General features: G+C 50.6%; 1 protein-coding gene across 2 annotated transcripts in view; it reads left to right on the forward strand.

Moving 5' to 3' along the window:
* rngo (DNA damage inducible 1 homolog rngo) overlaps positions 1 to 13,006 on the forward strand; it is a 178,073-nt gene that overhangs the window by 32,730 nt on the left and 132,337 nt on the right. For both annotated transcript variants that reach the window (XM_065455441.1, XM_065455442.1), the window contains one exon: positions 6,123 to 6,250. In XM_065455441.1, the coding sequence (XP_065311513.1) occupies positions 6,123 to 6,250 (128 nt within the window). The remainder of the gene's footprint in view (positions 1 to 6,122; positions 6,251 to 13,006) is intronic.

Genomic DNA, 13,006 nt, shown 5'->3' on the forward strand with positions numbered 1-13,006 from the left:
TTACCTTTTTGCGCTCGTCATAAAGTGAAGGCTGAGTTCTTTTATTTGTTTCGAGCGGTGTTCACGGCACCGAAGCGACCCCGCATAACACCTCGCATCGGCCACGAGTACTGTGGCGCCATCTCGGGCCTTCTGCACTAGACGCGGACCGAAGTTCCCCCTTTTCGGAGGTGCCGTTTGTCCACCTAAAATACTTCTAACGCCGTGGTGCCGACTCTTCCATCATCGTCCTCGCCGATGGCTTCAAAGCATGGAAAGCATGGCACAAATGATGCCCGTGCCCAAAAAGTCACCTTCTCCGCAATACAGCGCTGTTACGCGGTCATGCTTATGCAATGTATTGCGGCGAAGCATGTCAAAAGTGGAAAGGGGCCACTGATGCAGAAGATAGTATATGTTCCTTAAAGGGACTCTGAAACGGTTCAGACAAATTTTGCAGACGTGTAGGGTGCAGCTAAAGTTAATCATTCACACCACAATTTGTGTGAAACGTCTCATATTAAGAGTGCTATGAACAATTACAAGTTACCTTCCTCTATAGTCATGCATTTTCTCCTCAACTTTTTTGCCGAGTGGTTGAGACTAAGCTCCGCCTTCACTGGCTCTGCATCATGATGGCACATCGTGTCGCCCATTTCCGGTTCTCTTGGAGCGAGCGCGACTCTCTAAACTCTCCGCCAGCTGCTTGGCAGTCGACCCCAAGCAAGAGCTATCGAAGCAGCATGCGTTGCAAGCATTCTGTCACAGCGCCAAATGTGTCTGGTATTCTGGTAACCACAGGTGAGCTGGGTGTTTCAAACTCAAGGTCATGAAGGAACTTTAGTGTAGACATATCTGAGCGGCCTGATCAGTCTGCATGGTCCAGCCATTAGTTGGCGCAGAGCTTAACCAGCCAAACAAAGTGCTAACATTGCTCTAACCAAATGTAAAACATTTTGAACATTTACAAAAACAATGTGTTAACTATTACACTCCTGCGAAAAATTTACACCAGCAGCAAAAAAGAATACATTTCGTTACTGCTGCTGTAACGAAGCTCTGAGCCAGCAGGTGGCTGCACCGTGCAGACCATTCACATTTGCTCTTCTGCTCATCCCGTGAAATGACAGGGTCAAACGGCCAGGTCCTGTTCCCTTGCGCTTGTGTTTACCCTAATAGCGGACTGGCGAAACGCTATTGGATTAGTAATCTTCCTGTGTTCCCGCCTTGGTTTCTCAGTGGCTATGGTGTTGGGCTACTGAGCACAAGGTCGCGGGATCGAATCCCGGCTACGGCGGCCGCATCTCGATAGAGGCGAAATGCGAAAACATCGGTGGTACTTACATTTACGTGCACGTTAAAGATGCCCAGGTGGTTGAAATTTCCAGAGGCCTCCACTACGGCGTGCCTCATAATCACAAAGTGGTTTCGGCACGTAAAACCCGATAATTTAATTTAATTTTTAATCTTCCGGTGTAAAATGACAGCTGCAAACACGCAAATCCTGGCACCGATTGGATAGCGGCAGTCCGATGCGCTGCAGCCAGTCCGCTCATCTGCTGCCTTGCAGAGGGACACAATGTCGCAGCTTGACATATTGCCAGTCGCTACATTTGCAGTCCACAATGCAACAAAAAGACTGAGACCGACCTGATCGCGGAGCTCTCGCCAAAATGGAGCACATTGTAACACAAGCAGACGACGCTTGCTGTGTGCCAGAAGTGCTTAAGTATAGCGATAAATTGTTCTTGTGAATTCTCTTTCCGTTACTTTCTTTTTATAGAAACAAATTAACTAACACTCCAGCTGTTACGAACATCATTTGTTCACCATAAAGGTGGAAAAATTGTCGATGATGTGACCTGGGCAGCCAATCGGATAGCTCGCCCATGACGTCAATCGGGGTATTTATGTCATATGGGCAGGGGTGGCTGAAAATTCCGCCGAGCAGTGTGCTGTGATCGGCAGCGATGTACATTTTTAAAACCTTATAATAAATTACACGCTTTACGGGGAGCAATTAGATGTATCAATTAGTGATCAGAAGGACCTACTCTAACAACTCGGTGCGTTTGTACAATATCGTCCCTTTAATTATTCACGCATGCACCCACCATCACCTACCACAGTATGAGCATCGAGACGCCTAATAAGTGCACTGGCAGGTCTTCAGAGCTACACTTGAACCTTACTACAACAAGACAGGATATAACAACTGAACGAATACAGTCAACGACTGAATTTTCGGACGCCCAAATTTTCAGACATGCCTGATATTTCGGACGTCTTCGCGGCACCGCCACAAGCCCCATAGAATCAGTGTATAAGGACATCTGAAGTTTCGGACGCTCGAACCCACTGCCGTCCAATTTTCCGGACTTTTTGACGCGACGGAAGATCCTTTGGCTCCTCGCGCAGCGTCCTTGCGAAGGAAATTGACTTGCAGCCGAACCATATCACTGCTTTGAACCATAACTAGCCGAATCTAGCCGTCACACACCGATTTGGTCTGGCCACGCTGGCTATGTTCATCGCCGCAAATGGCCACACTTCCGCTTCCGGCGGAGTTTCCAGAGCGGCTCTATTTCGTTTGTTTGCGCAGGCCACATTTTGGCTAGTGCGGTGTGTGGTTGTGCTGTTGTGTCAAGTGTGCTCTGCGACGCTAGGCCGAGGTGCTTCGACGCTCGTCAGCGAACTCCACTGTTCGCAACTTGAGGATTTCGCTTGCCTTCGATGGCTCCCATTCCGTCTTCGTCGTCCTCGCCGATGGCATCGAAGCGCGGAAAGCAGTACCATACCCACGGAAATAACTTTTGAACAGTTTGTTGACGCTGACGAGCTCAACTTCTGCGCAGAACTGACTGACGAGGGAATAGTCGGTCAGGTTGTGAGGGATTCAGAAGACTTCGATGTTGAAAATGAGGAGCCAATGCCTGCACCGCCTACAAGTGCCGAGTTGACGCGAGCACTGTTGACTTTTTCATCGGTGTACAGTGCTGACATGACCACATGACCCTTGCTCAGATCGAGGCGAATATGATCGCATGCAACCGGAACGCTGTCCAAACAACAATCAACAAGTTCTTCAAGCCACAGCAGCAATAACACTGGCTGCCTGACGATGCACATGTACATAATAAACCGGCAGTTGGCTGCATACAGAGTTATTGAACGCCTCTTTTTATAGCACCTTCATTGATGCTTTGGCAGGGTTTCGGAAGATTGGTACTTCGCCCTTTACCTCTAGATTCGAGAAAAAAAGAAAAAAAGGTGGGGTTTTTTTCGCATGCATTTATTTTTTCGGACTGCCTGAATTTTCGGACGTATTTACGTACCCTAAAGGCTCCGAAAAATCGGTCGTTGACTGTATAACGAAGTAAATGCCATTCCCTTTGAAACCTCCCTGAGATCCATGTATTTAAAACCTCATTCTAATGAAGCTAAAGTCCCCTCTGAAACCAACAATACCAACCGTTTCGTACCAAGCTTATAGCTTTTTGTCAAGTTCCGCATTCATTCGGCGTGGCAGTTCACAATTCTAGCGTTGAATACTCCGCTGAGTGACACTAGTTTTCCTCGCCATTGCGTATAGCCATGTGCATAATGGCCGCCCACAACCAGCACTTCTTTCCTATCTTGTCGCACCTCTCTCTTGCTGCAGCACGTAGCTGGTGAAGCTAGGTGTGGGGCATACCCTCTGAGATTGCAGTCTTGGACTCATGGGTCTGCCTCGCCACATTTAGATGATGATGCTTGCGGGCGGTGTGCTAAAGACCAGTGCCTCCATTTCTATTTCACTGTGTTGCGTCGTGCTGTGCCGACACAGCATGGCACATGACCTCTGAGATTGTGTGAAACTGGCGCGAGCCGACCAAGCCGAGCTGGTGCGCTCACACAGTGGAGATGCGGGGCCATGAGAAAGCGGTGGATCAGATAGTTTCGCTTTGAAGGGCTGAACACGTCTGCATTTTTGGCACTGTGCTAAGCTCTGTCGGCTGTATACTTAGATGGGTTTGCGAAACCTCGGGAAAGTGAAAGTACAGTTGAACCTTGCAGTAACAAAATCAGCGGGGAACATGAAAAAATTCGCTTTCGCTAGAATTTCGTTGTTGCGAAAAGAGACAGCACAGATGGGTAGTGCATCGCAGAACAAAACTTTACTGTCCAAATTGCTTTGCTTGAGGATGTAGAACCGCATTGTCGACCGTACAAAGTGTGCCGCATGCGTCGACGAGCACTGGCAGTACTGCCGTAGTGCAGTATTCTCGGTCAATTGCTTTCGGCGATGTGATCACTTTGCGAGATTTTGCGTAGCTCGGCACTGGACGCAGAGCAACAGCCCATGCAGCAGCATTTCTCCATCGTACGCTGTTGCCCGTAGGCGTCGACACGTCTGATGCCAATCGCAAAAGTGATCGTATCTCATGTACGTGAAGGCATACAATCTAGATAACAGCCCTTTCGCACAAATCTACATCCGGCACCGAATCCGCACACAATGTCTGTCAGGTGGCACGAAAACCAGTGTTCTTGAGGCAAGGGATGTGTATTCCCAGACGATCGCTCAATCATGGCCCGATGCGTGACACTCCAAATGCCGCAACCGCCATCTCATGCGCCATAAACAATTCCATGTAGGTGGGACGTAGATTTCTTTGTTTTTGCTGCATTTTTCTAAACGGTGCACACATTACGCAGTGCACTGCCACGATCGGGGATTGCCGTTCAAAATGTGCGTCAAGTTTGTGTTCAGGTTCGCCTCACGCGATTGGCCTAGGCTTCGCTGAGTCATCAGCTGTGGGAACGCAAACTGAACGTGCGTTTCGAACAACGATCGACGATCTCGCCTAGTAGGCATGCAAACGCCATCGTCACATGTCGGTAGCAAGTGCGTGCCGCTCATGGTGCCTCTTCAAACGGGCGATCAACAAACAAGATGGCGGCCATGACGTGTTTCCAGCGCACTGATCGCTTCCGGTGCTTGGTTGTTCTTGTGAACAAAAATGGCGGCATTAACACAAGTGTAATGTCGAAGTTTTTTATGCAATTTTAGTGCAAGACAATCGCATTTGAGCACATTTTGGAGCCTGCCAGCCTTGCGCTATATGTGGAGGTATGTTCCGGCAAATTTCGTTGATGCGGGATTGCAGTACAACAACATTTCATTGCCGAGAGGTACGAAATGCATTGAATCCTACGGGCGTTCGTCGGGGATATGAAAATGTTTCGTTGTCGCGAGAATTTCGTTGTTGCGGTATTTCGTGATCGCGGGTTCCCACTGTATTTTGAAAGTCATGGAGGTTGCCTGAGAACACTGCCCCGGCTGCATACGTAGTCGGCACACTGTGTTGTGTGCGATGTGTTGCTGTACCACGGTGGAGTTCATTTGCATCGCATCGGGATAGCGGTTCCCTTCCACTATGTTGCTGTTTTGCCAGTTTCACGACAATATGAGTGAGCCAAGTAGGAAGCGAAAGACTATAGGACGCTATCTTAACACCTGTCACGTCAGGTGCTAAAGAGTGGCATGTTGCACATGCTGGAGAGTCTTTTGCTGTTGTTTTATGGAATTTTCATTACATACGCAGCCTCGTAGCTGTTCGGTGGGCTGCAGAGGCATAGTCTTCTTTGCGTGTTCAAAGTTGTGCCTACCATTGGGCATACACTGCAGTAGAGGGCAATAGTCGGTATAAGGAGTAATGGATGAAATGAAATCATTTCGGCTTCCCATTCAACTTCATTATAACAAGGTTCGACTGCATTTTGGACGTGGCTGTGGCATCTTGAGCCCTTGAAGACAGTAAAATGCCTGCATTCATTTCTTTGGACTGCCTGACTTTTCAAAAGTTTCCGCAGTCCCTAGGGAGCCCGAAAAATTGGACGTTGACTGTATTTCGTTAAGAAGCGCTGCACTCATCTGCTTTGGAATGCACACTAGGGCTCTTGATTACTTGGATAGTTGCAGACATTATAATATGCACTTATCACATTGGCATGCTCATTGTTTAGGTTTGCCTTTTTGGAGGCAGTTCTAGTTACAGTAACAAGTTTGCTTTAAGACATTGATCTGCAATTTAGTGCTTTTTGTGTGTTTTCTGGGTGTGCTTCATGTTTGTCAATTTGTTTTGTGTTGCTTCTTGCAGGCAGCAGAACATTGATTCCAACATGGAGGCAGCGATGGAGTACCACCCAGAGAGCTTCGGCCAAGTTGTGATGCTGTACATCAACTGCCGTGTCAATGGGCACCCAGTCAAAGCCTTTATTGACTCAGGTACAGAGGACGGGGTACACTTTTTTTTTGCATGGAGAGTTACCGTAATTACACGATTGTAAGTCGACCACTTTTTTAAAATTTGAGTCTGAAGTTGGGGGGTCGACCTACAATCGAAACCAAAACATGGCCCCGCCAAAAAAGCGAGACCAATGGGAGCTACAATGTAGTTACAATTTTATGTTTGCTCTATGGCCCTACCCGTATCTTTTCGCTATCCCGCGTGTTTGTTCACTTTTGGAAGGGTTTTTCAACATTTTTGAGAGTTTTACAGCACCCCCCCCCCCCCCCCACTGAGTGTTGCATGCATGCAACACTCAGTGGGGGGGGGGTGCTGTCGATAGTTGATGGAAGCGCTGCTGTTCACATTTGCAGCGGCACCCTCAGAACAGCGGGGCTGTGGGGAGTATCGGTAGTTCATGGAAGACGGAGCAAACACCGCTAGCAGGTTTCTCTTTCAATTCAATTCAAGTGTATTTTGCCTCTATACATGTACAGATGACAGGAGTACAGACAAAAAGCCAAGTGAATTTGGCTTGACGGGGTCTTTACCCCCTACAGAATTGGCACTGTGCACTATAAAGAGAACACAAACATACAAGAATGGATAAACGAGAAAGAAAAGTGAACATTAGTGAACATCGTATAACAGAAATGCATACGGCTAAAAAAATCAACAATAGGATGCTGCAAGAAATTATATTACAGAAAGTGAATAGTATGATATAATACAAACATTACAGCCTTGAAATTCACATCTGTATATAATAAGTTATTGACAAGCAGAGAAAATTCGTTAAGGATTCATGGCGTCAGTGTATACCAGAGCAAAACAAAAAAAGAAAAAGAAAAGGAATTCACAATGAGCCCATTGAAAGGAGAGGTAGGTGTTTATTGAGTTTCTAATGAGTTTGACAAAGATGGCAGTGCATGGCGTAACATTTGTTCACCGTAGTTAGTGCGCTCTTTAGGGACATACCATGTTTCTCTGGGACGTGTGTTGTAAATGTTAGAATTCATTGTCAATCGAGATAAATGCTCAAAAAATTTCGTGTTCTGTTTTTTCGCAGTAGTGAAACGCTTGAGTAAAATACTGTGATACAGTCGCCGACCGTTCATTCAGACCTCACGGGGACTGCGAAAATGTCCGAATAAACAGGTGTCCGAAAAAGTAGATTAAGAAAAAAAAAAAATCCTTTATTTCCACGCACTTATTCGGGCTCGGCAGTAGGCTTGGAAGAAATCGTGAATGCGCCGTTGCATGCTGTTCTGTTTATGCGCAATCAGATAAGCCTGAATCTCGGAGAGGGTCGTACGGTCACTATTGGCGGCTGAAAGCACAGTCACTGCTTGTACACGCTCCGCATGCGACGGCAGCGTAGCACATGGTGCGTCATCTCCCGACTCAAAGTCATCGTCCGGCGGTGCAGCAGAACCCTAACGAATGATCTTGCTGTCGTCAAGTTCTGCGCATGTCAATACAGCAGTGTCAGCACCTATGAAACTGTCAAATGAGACGATGTCCGGAATCGCAATGCAACCACTGCGCAGGTCTCGGCAGAACATTTTCCGCGTCAGTAGGGAGCACATCGGAAGGCGACAAATCTTAGGCCTCCCGGCACCCGCTTGCCGGCATTCCCCAGCGCAGTCTGCGCGGGCACTGTCGGCGCCATTAGACCCTAGACGCGATGTTTACGTATGCCGCGTTTGTGCGACACCAGTCGCACAAACGAAAAACGCGGCCTGCTCGCAGCGTCTTGCGCGAAGAAACAAATCAGCTGCTGGATTGTCTTGACATGGCTTACTAAGCTGAAACCGGAACTGCTGCAGAGCCGCTCTATCTGACCAATGCCTCCTTTACTAGATGCCAGCCGCTTTGCTCGCTTTCCCATTGCGGTGGCAGTTCCCTTAGTTCAGCATAAATTCCTTAAGGCGGCGCTCGTTGCCTTCTCAACTTCTGGCGGCGGCGGTTGGCTGCTTCCGGCGGCGCATTGATAGCGCTGGTATGCGGGGCCGTCTGCTAGCGAGCGTTCTCGTGGGCGTATTTAATATATATATATATATATATATATATATATATATATATTCGTTCGTTAGTCACTTTTATTATCGCAACTGTTTGCCCGCTTCTTATATTATGCAGCACGGTGCTGGTAGATCATGCATTGTATACGTCTTATCAGCTTTGCGTTACTGTTCAAGACTTTTTTTTCACTATGCGGCAAATGCGTTTTTTCAAAGAACACTAAATAACTGGCTACCTTAACCTACGCTTTTCAGTGACATGCACGGTAACATGCATACAATCGACACACGCACTCTAAAATAAACTTGGGCCTTACGTTTTAGCTTGTGATGTCGGTGCCTCCGCCAATGCACCAGCCGTCAGGAGATCGTCGAGTCTCTACTAGTCCATCGCTTGTTGCTTCTGCTTGCTCGTCGGCCGCGCTGGAACGAAATAGCGCTTAATTACAGTTTGTTTTGAAGTGCTATTTGGTCGACCGAGCTCACTGATCGCACAGAACACAATTGTCCTGGTGTAACACGTGAAGTTAACTTATGCGCAGTTCGCACTGCCAGCAGTTCCAGGAAGAATTGCTATATTTCGCATTCACTGACACTCTCTCTCGCAAGAGAACGCGTCAAACCATGTGCAGCGTTCGAGTTCGGCAGCATGTCTCTTGGAAGTCGCACGCAATCGCTCATGTGTGTTGAGGTAGCGATGCTTTCGATCGGGTCACGCGTGCTCATAGCAATGTAGCACAGGTCACTTTCAGAGAGAACGCGTTGCGCGCATCGAGCAAAGTTTCTTAGGCGTAAGCCTTTAGTCGCTCATGAGTGTGGTGACGCAGTCTGTGGTGAATGCAGGAAGGCGGTGATCACCGGCGAGGGGAGCGAGGAGACGAGGCGTCATGCCAGTAGCGCTGTGCGAGTGGGCACGTGGGAGAGCGCGGACATGCGCGTGTGGACATCGGCGACAAACCTTGCAGGCATATGGCTGGGATTGCATCCCATGCTCGCGGCCACGGCGGCGTCCGTTCGCAGAACAGTTCAGACAACAGAGGCATTCATTGGTAGGCTTTCGCCTATCACAGTTTAGCTCAGCAAAGTGCCCATAGATTTTTGATCCCAGCCCTAAAGAAGTTTGGCGATAAGGATGGCCAGGCTTGAGGCATTAATATTCTTTGTGGCAACTGAGCACGTCCACTTCTTCACACTTAAATTTGATGGCCGTGAGCGTGTCGTTCAAATGTCCTGCGCGAGAATTATCACTGCAGCGGCAAAACGCGTAGACATTTGAGTCTACATTTTAATAACTCTTCGTGAAATAGGTTTGCGCTCCAGCAGCTTGACCATGGCATGTCTGTCAGTTGTTCCAAGTGCATAGTTACTGAAAAGTGCCTTGATGAACTTCGTAGTTATGAGACGCAAAAGCCTTCTGCGGTGAACGGTGTCTGTTTTGCCACATCACAGAAGTGGTAGTCCCACGAGGAGTTCGACACTCCTTTCCACGCAAACCTTGAGTGGTTTTGAGAATGATTTTCTATGCGGGAACACGCTGTCGACAAATTTTCTGAGGCGTACAAGAAGTTTCACGAGTTTTTGGCTTGGATACATGAGCCCGCCGCGATCTTGATGTGCGATAAGGCCAAGGAAGGGAGTGTTTGCTTTGGTTCCTTGTAGCATTGCAACGCATTCGGCACAGGGGATGTTTTCGCTTGCCGCTCTCACAATGAAGCCACCGACCATCACCACGCTGGCGACATCTGGATTTGACGCACATGGCATGTCTGAGAGGCACTGTTCTTTTAGCCTATTCACCACTGTGGGGAGCACGCGCCTCCATTCCCTCCCGCGTACCCGCGGCGACCCGTTCGCACATGGCGACGGGTCGTGCCGGCGTAGACAGGGGAGAGAGGCACTACGCGCCCTCCGTTTCTTCGTCGCTCTTATGGCGCGCGTACTCCCCTTCTCCTACGCGGCTCACGGGAAAGGGAAACGTATCCGGCGGGCGAGGAGGACTTCCCCTCGCAACAAGGTAAAAAGGCATAAAAGCGCGCGACCGAGGGAGACTCCCTCTCTTGGGACGCCGACGCCTTGGACCGCCTGGACAGCACCTGCCGCATCCCGTGAGTGACCTCGTTTGTCTGACCCACCCAGACAACGAGGCAAGCCTTTTACTACTTTTACTGAGAGGACGTCCCTCTGCGAGTGTTTGATATTGCAAATAGCAATAAACATTGTTACCGTTGACACTGCTGGTTGCCTTATTCGTCCGAACCCGGCGTAGCCGCGATTCCCGCGCTACGGGTTGGGAGTACCACGGAGCGACTGCGTGGGGCTAGATCCGGAGCTCGCCTTCAGCCCTAGCCGCACGCAGAGTGGAACCCCCACATTTGGCGCTACCAAAGTGGATCGAATTCGGCAACACGGCGCGTCTTCTGGTGTGTGTTCGCGCTAGGACTACCCACGTTTCAGCGAACAATGGCGGCTGGCTTGTCTGACCTCTCAGATTTGTTCATGTTGTCGAATGTAGCGACGCAAAGTCAGCAGCCTATTGCTAACGCGGCGGCAGCTGCTGAACATACCAGCAGCTTTGGTTTTGAGTGTTTCACGCGGAACAGTCAGGCTAGCGCGAATGCCACGTGGGCAGAGATTAACCCCAATACGAGGCGTACCCCGTCGGGCGCCTCGCCGCATCGCGACGCGGACACAGAGGCACACATACCACTAAATAGCTCAACCCCGACGGCGGAGGCATCTGGCCCTTTGGGCGAGAGTTTGCCGTCTAGCGAGGCAATGCTGCAAAATGCGTTGTAAATCATGCAGAGCTTAGCCGGCGCCCTGCAAGGCACAATGCAGGCCTCGTCGCAGAGCGAGCGACCACGGATTAAGGTAGACATGCCTACCTACAGTGGGTACCACGATCGCACGAGTGCGAGTGAGTACCTCGACCGTCTACTGTATTACCAGCAGGCAACCGGGCTTTCAGACGCCGAACTTGTTGCGCGCGTGATCCCGGTTTCACTGACCGACCAGGCGGCTCGATGGTTCCGACTGACCGGACACCGATGCCGCACAGTAGAAGAGTTCCGCGCGAACTTCCGCGAAGAATTTCTTCCGGCCAATTACGAGTGGCGTTTGAGGAGAGAGCTGGAGCTTCGTACCCAGCATCCGGACGAGTCCCTGCTGGAATATGTTCGAGCGATGGACGAACTTTATCGTCTCGCCAACCCTCTCGCTACCGATGAAGAGAAAGTTGAGCGCGTCACACGGCAGGCGCACCCCACTTTCGCGGCCTATTTCAGAGGGCGTAGATTTTGAGACCTAGAAGAACTCGCCGCCGAGGCGAAGCGCATCCAGGGAGACATTCTCGCGGCGCGAGCATACCACCCGCCTCCACCCGCGGCGCTGTCACTCGAGCCTCGCTGCGTGTGGAACGGCGGCGCGATCACTTGCCACTCGTCTAGAGTCGGCGCGTCGGCATCGTTCGCGGAGCAGCAGGTCCAGCGTAGTTGGGAGTTATGAGACCGCGCTTTGGACCCGTACGCCTACGCGCTGAGAACAGCGCCGACTAATGCCGCACTCAGCGCGCCGCGACAGGAACGAAAGGCCGATGCGAGACTGGAGGAGCGGCACACGCCGACCGCAGTTCAAGGAGGCTACGGCGGGCCGGAGTGGAGCGACGGCCGCCCAGGCCACCGAGGCTTCAGCGGCCGCTGCTACCAATGCGGCCGACCAGGGCACATCGCCCGAGACTGCGGCCGCACGCCGGGCCGAGGCCGAGCGCGCGGCTTGGGAAACGGGCGAGGCCGCCGGTGATCCACCTTGGGTCCCGTGCGGCGATGTCAAACATAGCCGGTGGTATCGAATTACTTGCGCCTTCGGCTTGTCGCGTAGGAGGTGTTGCGGTCTCGCAGGCGCCGTTCATCGAGCTAACGATAGCCCGAAAGAAATTCGCTGCATTATTGGATACCGGAGCAAGCGCTTCATTATTTGGTGACGAGGTGTTGCATCATGTCCGCGAGAACAACATCCGCTTGAGAGATTATGGCACCACCTTCCGACTTGCTTCCGGCACAGCACAATCCAGTGGTGCAGCTAGGTTAGTGATCCGTTGGGAGAAACGCGTCAAGCGACAATGCCTCGTACACCTCCCGGGTTTATCAGTGCCTGTTATTTTGGGTCGAGACTTTCTCGTCAAGTCGGGCATCATAATAGACATCGGCAACGGAGGTTACCGAGAGAACGGAAGGGTGCTTTAAAGCTTTTCGCAAAAGCGCCCGTGGCAGCGGAGACACGACAGTCTCCGGGCGCAGCGCGAGTGGGCCACACCCGGCCACAGCCAAGCGAGCGAACCGTAATCGGCGCAGGCGAGGAGAGAGACACGGTGGCACAACAGTGCGCCACTGTTCTGCGAGGAGTAACGCACCCGCTTTTGTCAGATGTCAATATGCCGGAGAGAGAACGGGCACGACTGTCGTCGCTGTTGTACGAATACGACGCGATTTTCACTGACCGTGCGGGCCGCACTACGCTAGTCAGGCACAGGATATACACGGGTGACGCTGCGCCATGGAAATGTAATCCTCGGCCGATTAGCTTGACTAAGTGGAAAGCACTGGATAGCGCCTTAGACGAACTCATCGACACAGGTGTGGTGGAAAGGTCGAACAGCCCATTGGGCTTCCCGGTAGTTCTAGTCCCGAAGAAAGACGATACCTATCGCCTTTGTGTAGACTACCGCAGGCTGAA

This window comes from Dermacentor albipictus, chromosome 2 (assembly GCF_038994185.2).
Source record: "Dermacentor albipictus isolate Rhodes 1998 colony chromosome 2, USDA_Dalb.pri_finalv2, whole genome shotgun sequence".
In the NCBI taxonomy this organism is placed as follows: Eukaryota; Metazoa; Arthropoda; class Arachnida; order Ixodida; family Ixodidae; genus Dermacentor; species Dermacentor albipictus.